Source organism: Mangifera indica, chromosome 9, assembly GCF_011075055.1.
Source record: "Mangifera indica cultivar Alphonso chromosome 9, CATAS_Mindica_2.1, whole genome shotgun sequence".
Taxonomy (NCBI): domain Eukaryota; kingdom Viridiplantae; phylum Streptophyta; class Magnoliopsida; order Sapindales; family Anacardiaceae; genus Mangifera; species Mangifera indica.
This window is the reverse complement of record NC_058145.1, coordinates 11,839,118-11,852,106: the sequence shown is the minus strand read 5'-3', so window position 1 is coordinate 11,852,106 and position 12,989 is coordinate 11,839,118. Positions and strand designations below refer to the sequence as shown.

General features: G+C 32.2%; 2 protein-coding genes and 1 pseudogene across 2 annotated transcripts; all 3 read right to left on the bottom strand.

Moving 5' to 3' along the window:
• Window positions 1-888: 888 nt before the first annotated feature.
• Window positions 889-1,564, bottom strand: LOC123225977 (annotated as a pseudogene).
• Window positions 1,565-6,243: 4,679 nt separating this feature from the next.
• On the bottom strand, window positions 6,244-6,925 carry LOC123225176 (18.2 kDa class I heat shock protein-like). Its single transcript, XM_044649059.1, has one exon. The coding sequence runs from the start codon at window positions 6,833-6,835 to the stop codon at window positions 6,371-6,373; it is 465 nt and encodes a 154-aa protein (XP_044504994.1). The 5' UTR covers window positions 6,836-6,925; the 3' UTR covers window positions 6,244-6,370.
• Window positions 6,926-9,671: 2,746 nt separating this feature from the next.
• LOC123225558 (18.2 kDa class I heat shock protein-like) lies at window positions 9,672-10,839 on the bottom strand. Its single transcript, XM_044649589.1, has one exon. The coding sequence runs from the start codon at window positions 10,333-10,335 to the stop codon at window positions 9,871-9,873; it is 465 nt and encodes a 154-aa protein (XP_044505524.1). The 5' UTR covers window positions 10,336-10,839; the 3' UTR covers window positions 9,672-9,870.
• Between the last annotated feature and the right edge of the window lie 2,150 nt (window positions 10,840-12,989).

The window sequence follows — 12,989 nt, the reverse complement described above, 5'->3', positions numbered from 1 at the left end:
AAGCTTAGTTCATCCGCATGAATGAAAGTTTAGTAGTCTAAGTAGAGATAACAAAGGGCCTAGTTGGGCTGAATTTAGCATGAGCCTCATATTAGATTTAGGTTCACTAATTGGCAAATTTAATATATTGGATCGACTTGTTAGGATTAAAAGGTTTGTAGTATACTCTAAGATCTATTACACCGTGTTTTTGTGGAGTTTATAATTTTAATATATTTTTAACGGATCATATTAGACTGACTCATAAAATTTACCCCCAAGGTCTTGACACAACCTACATGACTTATAGGTTTGACACAAACACAACTTTTTTTAATAGCAAATCGTTATGAACCATACCAAAGGAAAGGGGTCTAAGTTGTGTCATGACCCAGCCCAACGTCCTTAACATCCCAGGCCCAAGTTTTGATTTCGGAGTGATATATAGCAAATACTTAAAAATGTGTTTTCATTGTTTGCTTGAAATGTATAGAATTTTTAGAGGTGGATTGACTGACTTTGATTTCTGACTCAAATTATGAACAAGATTGACTTAAATTCTATCGAAATTAACTTATTGCTCACGGGTTGACTTTACAACATGGCCTTCACGAAAATCGGAGGTATTTCTGCACTCCACTCACCGCCACCACGCACATCCTATCAAAATCTCAGAATCTGACGGACTACAATTTCATGGAACCAGGCATAAAATTAATAGTAGAGTAATATATACCATTTTTATATATAATTTTATATATAAATAATAATATATTATTATATAATTAAATAATTAAAAATAAAAAATAAAATAATACTCTTCTACGTATCATTTATTTATTATATATAAAATATTATTGTAAAATTAAACCCCTTGAGACTCTCTTCTTGTATAATTGGGAGCATACAATGGAAAACATCAACAGTAATACTATCATTTCATGCTGAATTAGTAAAGAAAATACAAAGAAAAACTGGAAGAAAAAGTACACAAAATCGAAAGAAAAAGAAAAGGTACGCACACAAACGCACACATAGATATATTATCAACAACTCATGGATGGAGGGTCTGCGGTTTTCGCTGGGGGTGGAGGAGGTGTTGATTTGTTGAAAATCCAACTGCCAAAAAGGAAAAACCCCAAGGCATGCCCAGCCACGGCAGCCAAGAAAACGCCTCCATTGAAGGACATGATAGCCAGCATCACCAAGTAAGTCAGACCAACCGTTATAGCATGCAAGAAAGTCTGAATGAAAGCGGCCACTGCATGGTTGGATTCAGATTAGATAAATTTGGAATGAGAGAGCAACTCAACGAGGACGGCCGAAACAAAAACAAAGATCAAGGCTAAAGCATACATCCCTGAGCTCGTTCCAGGCCACCCCGAGAAGAGAATCTCGGAGTTTTTGCCCCAAAAGAAGGTCATGTGCATCATAAAGCTGTGGCCTGGTGGCATGCCATGTTGATGATCATCCATGCCATTCATACCATGCATGGTTGTCTAGCTCTCTGGCAGCTGGAGCTGGAAATATGTTGGGTGGAGTTGGATTCTTTCTTTCCTCTATTTATGGCGGTGCTTGTGCATTTTGAAGTGATTGTAACGTTTATTTCTTGTTTAATTTGAGAGACTGATCGCATTGTACTACACGAAAGCGTTGACTTCTCCTTGGAAAATCTGTACACCGATGTATACGCAAAGGACTTATTTTCCCCTGAGGTTTGAACTAATGTTTAACTCCCATCAATTAAATTTCAAAAATGTAAATATTTATCCATTAATTATTAAAGTTAATAAAATTAGTTAGTTTTAAATTTATAATTGTTATTTAATAAATAATATATAAAAAATAAAAAATTATCTTATTTTTATATCTTAATTTAAAAAACTAACAATTTTCTTTCATCTAAAGTTTTGAAAACCTTATTTGTCTCTATCGCTCATTTTCCTCAGCATTCTCTCTCCCTCTCAAAGCTCTCTCTTCCTCTTTGGTGCTTTTTCTCCCCCTAAATCGACACGAACACATCTCCTTCTTCCCTGTGTTCAAGTTGATTCGTCTGAAGAAGATGCATCCATGCCAAAGATAGAGACATCAATTCATTGATCTGTGTTTTTGCTAATGAAATAGAAGATTGGTTGAAGACAGATACGATCTCCAGATGATGATAGAGACGAATTGATGCCAAGAAGAAGGAGAAAATGAGTCAATCTAGAGGAGATGCCTTCGTGCCAATCTAGAGGGAGAGAGAGTGTAGAAGAAAACAAGCAATAAAGACAGAGACAGAGATAGAGAAGGTCACCGGAAAATGTAAGAAAAAAATAAAACCTTAGGGGGAAAACGTAAGTTTTCAAAATTTTGGGTGGGATTAATTGTAAGTTTTTAAAAATAAGGTGAGAATATGAGATACAATTTTATTTTTTTTAAATATTATTGATTAAATGACAATTATACCTTTAAAACTAATATATTTTATTAACTTTAATAGCTGATAAGTAAGATTTGAATTTTTGAAACTTAACAGATGAAAGTTTGACAATAGACTAAACCTTGGGTGGGAATAAGTCTTTTGGCCTTTCTAGGAATCTAAGAGTAAAAATTTTAGGAGTCGCCACAAAATTTCCACGGTGGGTTTTAAGTAAAATCTTTTCGTTTTGATCTTAATTAGGGAAATGAGATTTCACATTGATCAACACTTTAGGGCCCAAGCTAATCCACACAAGTATAGAGAGGTAATAGGCATGCTTAAAGATATATTGACATAGAGCTTGTTGACTTGTAACAACATTTATAGTTACTATATATATAAATATTTTGATATCACAAACTTTTTTTTCTTTTGATCAAAATCATGATCATGAATTTATTTTCTTCAGATCGAAATCACAATCTCAGATAATGAGTGAGAGTGTATGTGTGAATGTATTGTAAGGTTAGAGTTTACGTAGAATGAAACAAAGATAATTTTGGTATTATATTGGATATTTAGGATAATTTTGTTTAACTCTTTGGTAATTTGGGTAATTTGGTTTAAACCAAAAAAATGTGGTTAATTTTGTTTTTTACCTATGAAATATGGTAATTTAATTAAACAATATTCATGATTGAGTTTGACATAATTTTTAAGAAAATTTAAGTTAATACGTTCCTTAAATTTATATTCATTTTAAAATATATTTACCTAAACGGGATGTTATGATTTACATTTTTAAGAGATGTTTGATTTAGAAAATATTTTATTTCTAAAATTAGATTATTACTATGTATAAATTATTACTATATTTAATAAAATTTGATAAACTGAGTAGATATAAATAGTTATTATGTTTGATTAGGGGTAATAAAAGAATATTAATATATTATTTTACTTAAATATCTTTAGGTATATTTATTCTAAAATATTTTTATGTTATTTGTTATATTAATTGAAAATGAGATTATTTTTCCTAAAAAATTAATAAATAAAGATATAATTATAATAAAATGAAGATTAGTTTGGTAATCTTTTAATACTTAAGGTGGAGGTGATAATCAGATTACTCTTATATTATCTGTTACATCCCATTGATAATAGAACATTACTCAAATATTTTATTACTTATAAATCAAACAAAGTATCATTATATTACTTTGTTTGATTTATAAGTAATAAAAGATAGATTATCAGAGTAATCGTTAATGTCCCCTAACAAAAAAGGAAACAAAAAAGATATTTTAAACTAATGAAACCATCTAAAAACTCCTTTTTTTTTTGGGGAAATTAATTAAAATAGGCACATAATTTGCCGCGTAAACCTTTTTCGATAAAATTTATGTAGTTTTACCTTTTTAAGCAAACTCTAATTTCTATTTCAACAATACCCTTTATCTTATTTCTGTCTATCCAAATTAGTTTTTATTGAAAAATCTTTTATTTTTGAGAGCATACATATTAAGTTTAATTTTTTCTGTAATTGTTAAGATTTACAGATAAAAAATAGATTAATTTCTGATGTAATAGTTGATATTTAGAAAATAATGAACATAACTATACAGACTGTGTGTGGGTTGTGCACGGGTGCTAAATGGTGCGCAAAAATGTGAAGGGATGTGTGAAAGTGTAAAGGGGTGCGTGAAATTATGAAGGGGTATGTGAAAGTGTAAAGGGGTACGCAAAATTATGAAGAGGTGTGTGAAACTATGAAGGGGTGCTTGAAATTGTAAAAATGTGCATGAAACTGTGAAAAAGGTGCGTGAAAGTGTTAAAAGGTGCGTAAAACTATGAAAGGGTACGTGAAAGTGTAAAGGGGTACGTGAAAATGTGAAGGGGTGCGTGAAAGTGTAAAGGGTGAGTGAAAGTGTAAAAGGGTGCATGAAACTATGAAAGTGTAAAAGAGTGCGTGAAACTGTGAAAGTGTAAAAGAGTGCGTGAAACTGTGAAAGTGTAAAAGAGTGCGTGAAACTGTGAAAATGTAAATGGGTGTGTGAAATTGTGAACGGGTGAGTGAAACTATGAAGGGGTGCGTGAAATTATAAAGGAGTGCATGAAACTGTGAAGAGATGTGTGAAATTGTGAAAATGTGTGTGAAATTGTGAAGGTATGTGTGAAACTGTGAAGAGGTGCGTGAAAATGTAAAAAGTTGAGTAAAAATGTGAAAAGGGTACTTGAAATTGTGAAGGGGTATGTGAAACTATGAAGAAGTGTGTAAAAATACAAATAGATATGTAAAAATATAAAAAAGTATGTAAAAATACAAATAGGTGCATAATAATAATAATATATAATATAATATAATATATAATATATAATATATAAAATATAAAAAAATATATTATATTATATTATTTATATACTATATATTATATTATATATAAAATATAATATAATATAATATATATTTTTTATATTCTACGCATCTGTTTGTATTTTCGTACACCAATTTGTATTTTTATGTATCCGTTTATATTTTCATATAAATGTTTGTATTTTTACACACCATTTTTTATTTTCACGCACTCATTTGTATTTTTACATATTTCTTTGTATTTTCATGCACCTATTTATATTTTCATACACCCGTTTTAGATTTTTACGCAATCATTTGTATTTTTATGCACCCCACGTTTGTATTTTTACGCACCCATTTGTATTTTCAAGCACCCTTTCACATTTTCATGCATCCATTCACAGTTTCATGCACTCTTTCATATTTTTACGTACCCTTCATATTTTCACACACTTCTTCATAGTTTCATGCACCCTTTCACATTTTCATGCCCCCTTTACACTTTTGTATATTTTCGCATCCTTTTGGAAAAAACGCACTCTTTCAAAAAATAACATGCACCCGTTTGCACATTTTTGCACCCTTTTAAAAGAATGCACACCTTTAGCACTTGTGCACAACTCATACACATTTTCTGTGTAGTTATGTTCATCATTTTCTAAAAGTATATAAATATCAACCATTATATCAGTAATTAATCTATTTTTTATTTGTTAATCTTAAATATTATTGAAAAATTAAATTTAATCAGTACACTCTAAAAAATAAAAGTTTTTCTGATAAAAACTAATCTGGATTAAAAAAAAAAAGATAAAGGATATTATTGGAATAGAAAATAGAGTTTACTTAAAAAGATAAAACTATAAAAATTTTATTGAAAAAAGTTTACGTGCTTATTTTAATTAATTTTCCTTTTTTTTTTTTTAATTCACTTCCTTTCTCCTGGCTAAAATTAATCAGTTCATCTTAAGGAGACAATTATATCAAATTATTTGCTATCTCAAAAAAAAAAAAAATGCCAGGCAGAGGCACTATAAAAGGATGGATTTATGTAAAGATATTTTTGTGAAAAAAGTTGTATTAATCTTCAAAATTATAAGTACATTAATGGGTGAAGTTTCCGAGTAAAAAAGAAAATGTTGAGAACGTAAACTTCTTCATCATCTGTTTGCAAGTATACAGTTAAGTAATTCAGTCAGTAATATATTATTTGTGAAACTACTATGTTTTACTTTAACAGAAGTACTAGTTTTCACTGCATATATTGAGAGGAAGAGTAGAAAATGAAAAAGAGTATTTCAGCAGAGCTAAATGCCAAAACGATTCGAGCTGGTAAGGGCATGGTTGTAATTGAGACGAATGGAGTATTACTTGATTTGACCTTTGCTCAACAAAATTTATGCTAAGTTTGAGCTCAACAAATTCAGTAGTTAACTAACAGGCTTAAGTTTAATAAGTTTGAGAATTATAAACTTAAGTTCGAATTTGAAATAGAAATGTCAGGTTTATAAATTCAGAACAAAGATATTACATTTTTATTTATAAGCGAAATTCATTACAAGCACACAATTTATGTAGACAAGACAAGACAATCAATTGCATTCTTCTCAAACACAACACTATTCAGTGTTTCAACCAGAGATTTCAATGGCCTTAACGTCTGGTTTCTTCACCTCAACTTTAGGAACAGTCACAGTTAGAACCCCATTCTCCATAGAAGCCTTAATCTGGTCTAATTTGACCTTCTCCGGCAGCTTAAACCTCCTGGAGAATTTGCCACTACTACGTTCCACACGATGCCAGGTGTCATTCTTGTCTTCCTTCTCTACATTCCTCTCTCCGCTAATTTGAAGCACACTGCTATCTTCGACCTCCACCTTCACTTCCTCTTTCTGGAGCCCTGGAAGATCGGCCTTGAACACGTGAGCCTCCGGGGTTTCCCTCCAGTCTATCTGGGTGTTGACAAAAGCAGAAGTTTCTTGCGGGAAACGAGTGGACAGTGAAGAGAAGTCCTTGAATGGATCCCAAACGTCCAGAGAGAAGGGATAAAAAATACTGCTGCGTTGGTTGCCGAAGAAGCTTGGAATTAGCGACATATTATTTCTAAGAATGCGAGAATACAGTATTGATTGCTGAATCTGATGCTAAACTTTGAAGAATTGTCTCTGATGATCTAAATTGGGACCGGGGTGGGGGCTTTATAAGGAGCACGGAGAATTCTAGTACTTTCGGGCGCAATCCCTTCTGTTTGTCAACGAAGCCTGTAGGGCTTTCTGGTAATTTCCAGACGTTCTTAATTTCCTGGGCTTGGTAGAAAGTTCTGGACTTTCTTCTTTAAAGGGCCGATTAAGTCAACCTTTCGTTGAAGGCCCAAACCTCAAAAATTCATGCTTGTGATCCATTCAAGGACTCATTATGCCACATATTCACGATTTTTTTTTTTTTTTTTATAATCTAAGATTATTCATTTTATCGTATCATCTCCATGCTAACATCGATTGAAATTATATAATGGAATTTATACTTAGAATCATTTAAAAAAACTTTAAGAACTTTTTCCCCTGACCTCGGCTTGGACAAGTGTTTTGCTCCAACTTGTAAATAATTGGGGCCACGACCAACAAGGCAAACAAAAGGGTTTAATATGAAACTTCAGTTTTCCATTGCCCAGTCTCAAAAACTTGAGATTGTATGACATTTTTCTAATAAAATATAAAAAAAGATTACCGAGTATCCAACGTTCTATTATATAAAACAAAAGGCAAAAGGACATATTCCTATATAAGGTTTGTTGTTAACCCACACTAGTATTTATTAAGTTTCAAAAGTCCAAATACTTATTTTGTCTGTTAATTTTTGTTATTACTGTTAAAGATAAAATAAAATTTTGAGATTTTATTTTAAAAAAATAACTCTTTTTTCTCACTTTAATTTTAGAAACTAACAATTTCTTTATATTTTTTCTTCAAGTTTAAAAATTGACATTTTCTCTCCCAAGTCTAACGTTTTAGCTCAACCTCTCATATTTTTTCCAATTTTAGTCGCCCCCCAACCTTTTGAAAAATTTCAATTTTAACCGCTCTTCATCTTCAACTTTCAGATCACTACCGACGTACTTATTCCTCTGTTTCTAACATCGAGATCGAGTAGTCGTGGCACCAACTTCACCTTCTTCCCATCTACCTCATTTCCGACCAAAATTTGGCTAAAATTGAGTGAAAGATCTCATTCGATTTCGGTTGGATTCATGCAGATAAGAGTCATTAAGGATGAATTCTAGCATCAATAATGAGAACAAAAGGTTAAGCATCTACAAACGTTGTCTCTTTCTATGAGAACAAACAAAGAAGTGCAGTGAAACTTTGGGAGAGGAAGAAACGCTTGAAAAAACCTGAGAAAGGAAGAGATGCGTGACGATGAGAAATGGAAACATCACATTAGGAATGCGTTAGTTAGTAGAGATATCGTCAAATATGAAGGTTGGATTGATGAGAGAGAAATTGTTGTTAGAAAATGTTATAAGGCGATAGAAATCGACAAGAACAAATAAAGTTGGACTGGACTTGAAGAGGGGTTTGACTAAAATTTTTCAAAAGGTTGGGGGTGGCTAGGATTGGAAAAAAATATGAGAGGTTAAGTAGAAACCCTATACTTGGAGAGAGGGAGAATGTAATTTTTTAATTTGAAAAAAAAAGAAAAAAATTGTTAATTTTTCAAATTATGATAAAAAAAAATAGATAAATTTTTTTCTTTAAATAAAATCTTAAAATGATAATTTTATCCTTAATAATAATTAATAAATAAATAAATATTTAAATTTTCAAAATTTACCAAATATTAAATTTGGTTTGCAAAATACCTTGCGTGGGAATAAGCCCTTTGGCCGAAACAAAACAGTAATGCTTGAAATCTAAAAATTACTGTGGTTATTGATGTGTTATTACACAACAGTCCCCATGAATGAGACCGTCGTGGCCCCAGTTTTGATTTCGCGGTGATATATAGCAAATACTTAAAAAAATCCGTATTAATTGTTTGATTGAAATGTTTCGAAGACTGACCGACTTTAATTTCTGAGTCAAATTCTCAACATGCATTCATTTGACCGGATTACTCACGGCTTGAATTTACACCGTGGCCTTCACAAAAATCAGAGATAATTTAATTCTGCAATCCATCCACCGCCCCCAGACACATCCTATCAAAAATCTCAAGTCTAAAGTACCATGACTGGCATTGGAGTATTTCCCATCTAAATTTTAGCTCTCTTAAAAATATTTATATGGTAAGCAAAAAATTTAAATATTTATTTATTTTTAAATTATATTAAATTTTATTTAATAATAATATTAAAAAATATATAATTTTATTTTTTTAAATTTTAAAAATTAATATTTAACTATTTTAAAAAATAACTTTTCTTTTTTACTTCTTAAATCTCTAATTTTTTTTTTACTTCTCTTTCTAATTATCAAGGATTAATATGATTAAATATTAAAAAATAAATATTATCTAGATTTGGATCACGATAGTCACCGTCTTTTAAATTACTCTATTTTATTCCTCTACCATTAATCAATTGTTCAAAAGAGAAAATAGTTAAATTTTTAAAAGAGAAAAATAAGTTTTTTAAAATTTAATTCAAAAAAATATTAATTTTTAAATTATAAAAAAAAAAAGATATTATGTGCAGTTTAATAGACACACAAATAATTAGATAATACACAGATCCATCCAATATCACACAGATTTGTGTTACATTTTCCGATTGTTCGACAAAAAAATCAGCTGGCTCTCAATGTCTTTTAATGGAGATGTATATTTGAGGTTCCTATAACCTCTGATCTTCCTCCCATGGGTTGATGATTATGATGAAGGAAGCTAAACGAGAATTCTTTTACATGTTCCATGCTTTCTCTGTGATTTTGTATATGTACACAATTAACTTTGCTTTATTATTTTAAGGCTAATCGTAAAACAAAATTCCGATGATATAATTCTCTACTTAATTCACAACAACGATATTACATCATTATTTATAAGCGAAATTCATTACAGGCACACAATTTATTATGTAGACAAGACAAGACAATCCATTGCATTCTTCTCAAACACAACATTGTTAAGTGTTTCAACCAGAGATTTCAATGGCCTTAACGTCTGCTTTCTTAACTTCAACTTTAGGGACAGTAACAGTCAGAACCCCGTTCTCCATGTAAGCCTTAATCTGCTCCAATTTGACGTTCTCCGGTAGCTTAAACCTCCTGGAGAATTTGCCACTACTACGTTCCACACGATGCCAGGTGTCGTTCTTGTCTTCCTTCTCTATATTCCTCTCTCCGCTAATTTGAAGCAAACTGTTATCTTCGATCTCCACCTTCACTTCCTCTTTCTTGAGCCCTGGAAGATCAGCCTTGAACACGTGAGCCTCCGGGGTTTCCCTCCAGTCTATCCGGGTGCTGACAAAAGCAGAGGTTTCTTGGGGGAAACGAGTGGAAAGTGACGAAAAGTCCTTGAATGGATCCCAAACATCGAGAGAGAAAGGATCGACAATACTGCCGCGTTGGTTGCCAAAGAAGCTTGGAATTAGCGACATATTGTTTCTAAGAATGCGAGAATATAGTGTTGATTGATGAATCTGATGCTGCTTCAACTTTGAAGAATTGTCCCTGATGATCTAAACGCGAGCCTGGAGGGGGTCTTTATAGGGAGCAGGGAGAATTCTAGCACTCTCGTGCGCAATCGCTTCTGTTTGGTCAACGAAGCCTGTAGGGCTTTCTGGTATTTTCCTGGGCTTGGTAGAAACTTCTGGACTTTCTTCTTTAAGGCCTATCAAGGCAACCTTTCGTTCAAGGCCCAAACCTCAAACTTTGAACACTTTTTCCCATTACCTTGGCTTGGACATGTGTAGTAATATATCAAGCCACAGTTCATGGTGCTGTAGTAATATATCCCAAGACTGGAACCAGCTATCCGTTTCCAAAGCCTGAAGTCGAAGTTCCCATTATATTAGGTCGAGCTGCATTATAGTTGTAGATTCTTTTCTGCTTGGAGCCTTTTGAAACTATGAATATTCCGTTTAACGGTTTTTTTTTTTCCTTAATCAATTGCAGGAGAGTATTGGAAGAGCAATATTTATACTGTATATAATCAATTTCTTCAATCCGTAAGGGATCCAAATGTTTCATATGTGTACTTGATCAATGGTCAGCCTGGTGATCTGTATGCGTACTCAAGTCCAGGTCAGATGATAAAGAATATAATATTTATAAATTTAATCACAATTTATGCCATCAATATTATTCAGATTACCCAACTATATTTTATATTTTAACAATGCTTAGAATATTTTTGAAGTAATAGTTGTTGAGCAATGGAATTTGCCTCATATTTTTATTTAAGCATTGTTAAAATATAAAATATAGTTGGGTGATGATATAAATTATGATTAAATTTATAAATATTATATTTTTTTTCGTCTAACATGAACTTGAGCACACATACAAATCACCAGTCTAACCATTAATCAAGTACGCATCCAAAACATTTGGATCCCTTTTGAATTGAAGAAATTGAGCATATACAATATAAATATTGCTCTTCCAATACTCTCCTGTAATTGATTGAGGAAAAAAAACCGTTAAACGAAATATTCATAGTTTCGAAAGGCTCCAAGCAGAAGAGAATCGACAACTATAATGCAGCTCGACCAAATATAATGGGAACTTCGACATCAGGCTTTGGAAACGGATAACTGGTTCCAGTCTTGGGATATATTACTACAGCACCATGAACTGTGGCTTATAATCAAATTCAAGAGAATAAGCACGCACACAAACACACACAGGCATATATTATCAACAACTCATGCTCGGAGGATCAGCGGTTTTCACTGGGGGTGGAGGAGGTGTTGATTGGTTGAAAACCCGACTGCCAAAAAGGAAGAACCCCGAGGCATGTCCAGCCACAGCAGCCAAGAACACGCCGCCATTGAAGGACATGACAGCCAGCATCACCAAGTAAGCGAGACCAACCCTTATAGCATGCAAGAAAGTCCGAATCAAAATGGCGACTGCATGGTTGGATTCAGATCTGATCAATTTGGAATGAGAGAACAACTCAACGAGGAAGGCCAGAACAAAAACAAAGATCAGGCTAAAGCATACATCCCTGAGCTCGTTCCGGGCCAACCGACAAGAGAATCTTGGAGTTTTTGCCCCAAAAGAAGGTCATGTGCATCATAAAGCTGTGGCCTGGTGGTTTGCCATGTTGATGATCAAACATACCAACCATCCATGATTGGCTAGCTCTCTGGCAGCTGCAGCTGGAAATATGTTGGTTGGTGTTGGATTGCTGCGTTTATGTCTTATTTAATTTGAGAGGCTGATCGTATTGTACTATACAAAACCCTTGACTTCCTTTTGGAAAATTAGTACACACACAGGTACGGTGCTACATTCCAAGAGTCCAAATTGTGGAAGTCACCACAAAATTTTCCCGGGGTAGGTTCCATAAAGTAATGTCCACTCGTTTCGGTCTTAATTAAGGATAAAAAAACATAGGAGGAGTAACCGGGTCTTTTGAATATTCAATGTACTACATCATTATCATTTAGGAGTCAGAGCCACCTCATTTGAATATGCAATGTATAAAATTACCATCATTCACAATGAATATATTTATTGAGATTTGGATTGTGGAAAGAGATATCCCTATCAAATGCAAATTCAACGAACGTAGATCAGATTTTGCACGTATCATTGCTATTAGAGATGTGCAGAGTCTTGTTTAAGAAAATTTTAAAAACAAAAAACGATTGAACAAAATCTCAAACTAAAAAAAATCATTTGGTTCGATTTAATTTATTATTTAAACCTACCAAATATAGTATTATCAATAAATAATATATTTTTAATCATATTTTTGATATTTTATTTTTTTATATAATTATAAAATTTCTTACTTTTTATTTAATTTTCGTATCAATGTTATGTTAAGGTCAATGCACTAAGAATTATGAATATGTATTGTTGTTTACATAATTAAATATATTATTATTTGTGAATAAGTAAAACGAACTTTCACAAATTCAGTTTTAATTTATATGTTTTTATTAATTAAGAAATATATATATATTTTTTTGTTTCTGAATAACAAGCACCTTATCTTTTATTTTCTATCATGTTTATGTGTTAAAAGTAGAAACAAGGGGGAACCGAAAATTTTGATGTGTCTATTTGTAATTTTTTA

Excerpts from the sequence above, each read along its gene's own strand:
- LOC123225176 (XM_044649059.1), bottom strand. The coding sequence starts at position 6,835 with ATGTCGCTAATTCCAAGCTTCTTCGGCAACCAACGCAGCAGTATTTTT.
- LOC123225558 (XM_044649589.1), bottom strand. The coding sequence starts at position 10,335 with ATGTCGCTAATTCCAAGCTTCTTTGGCAACCAACGCGGCAGTATTGTC.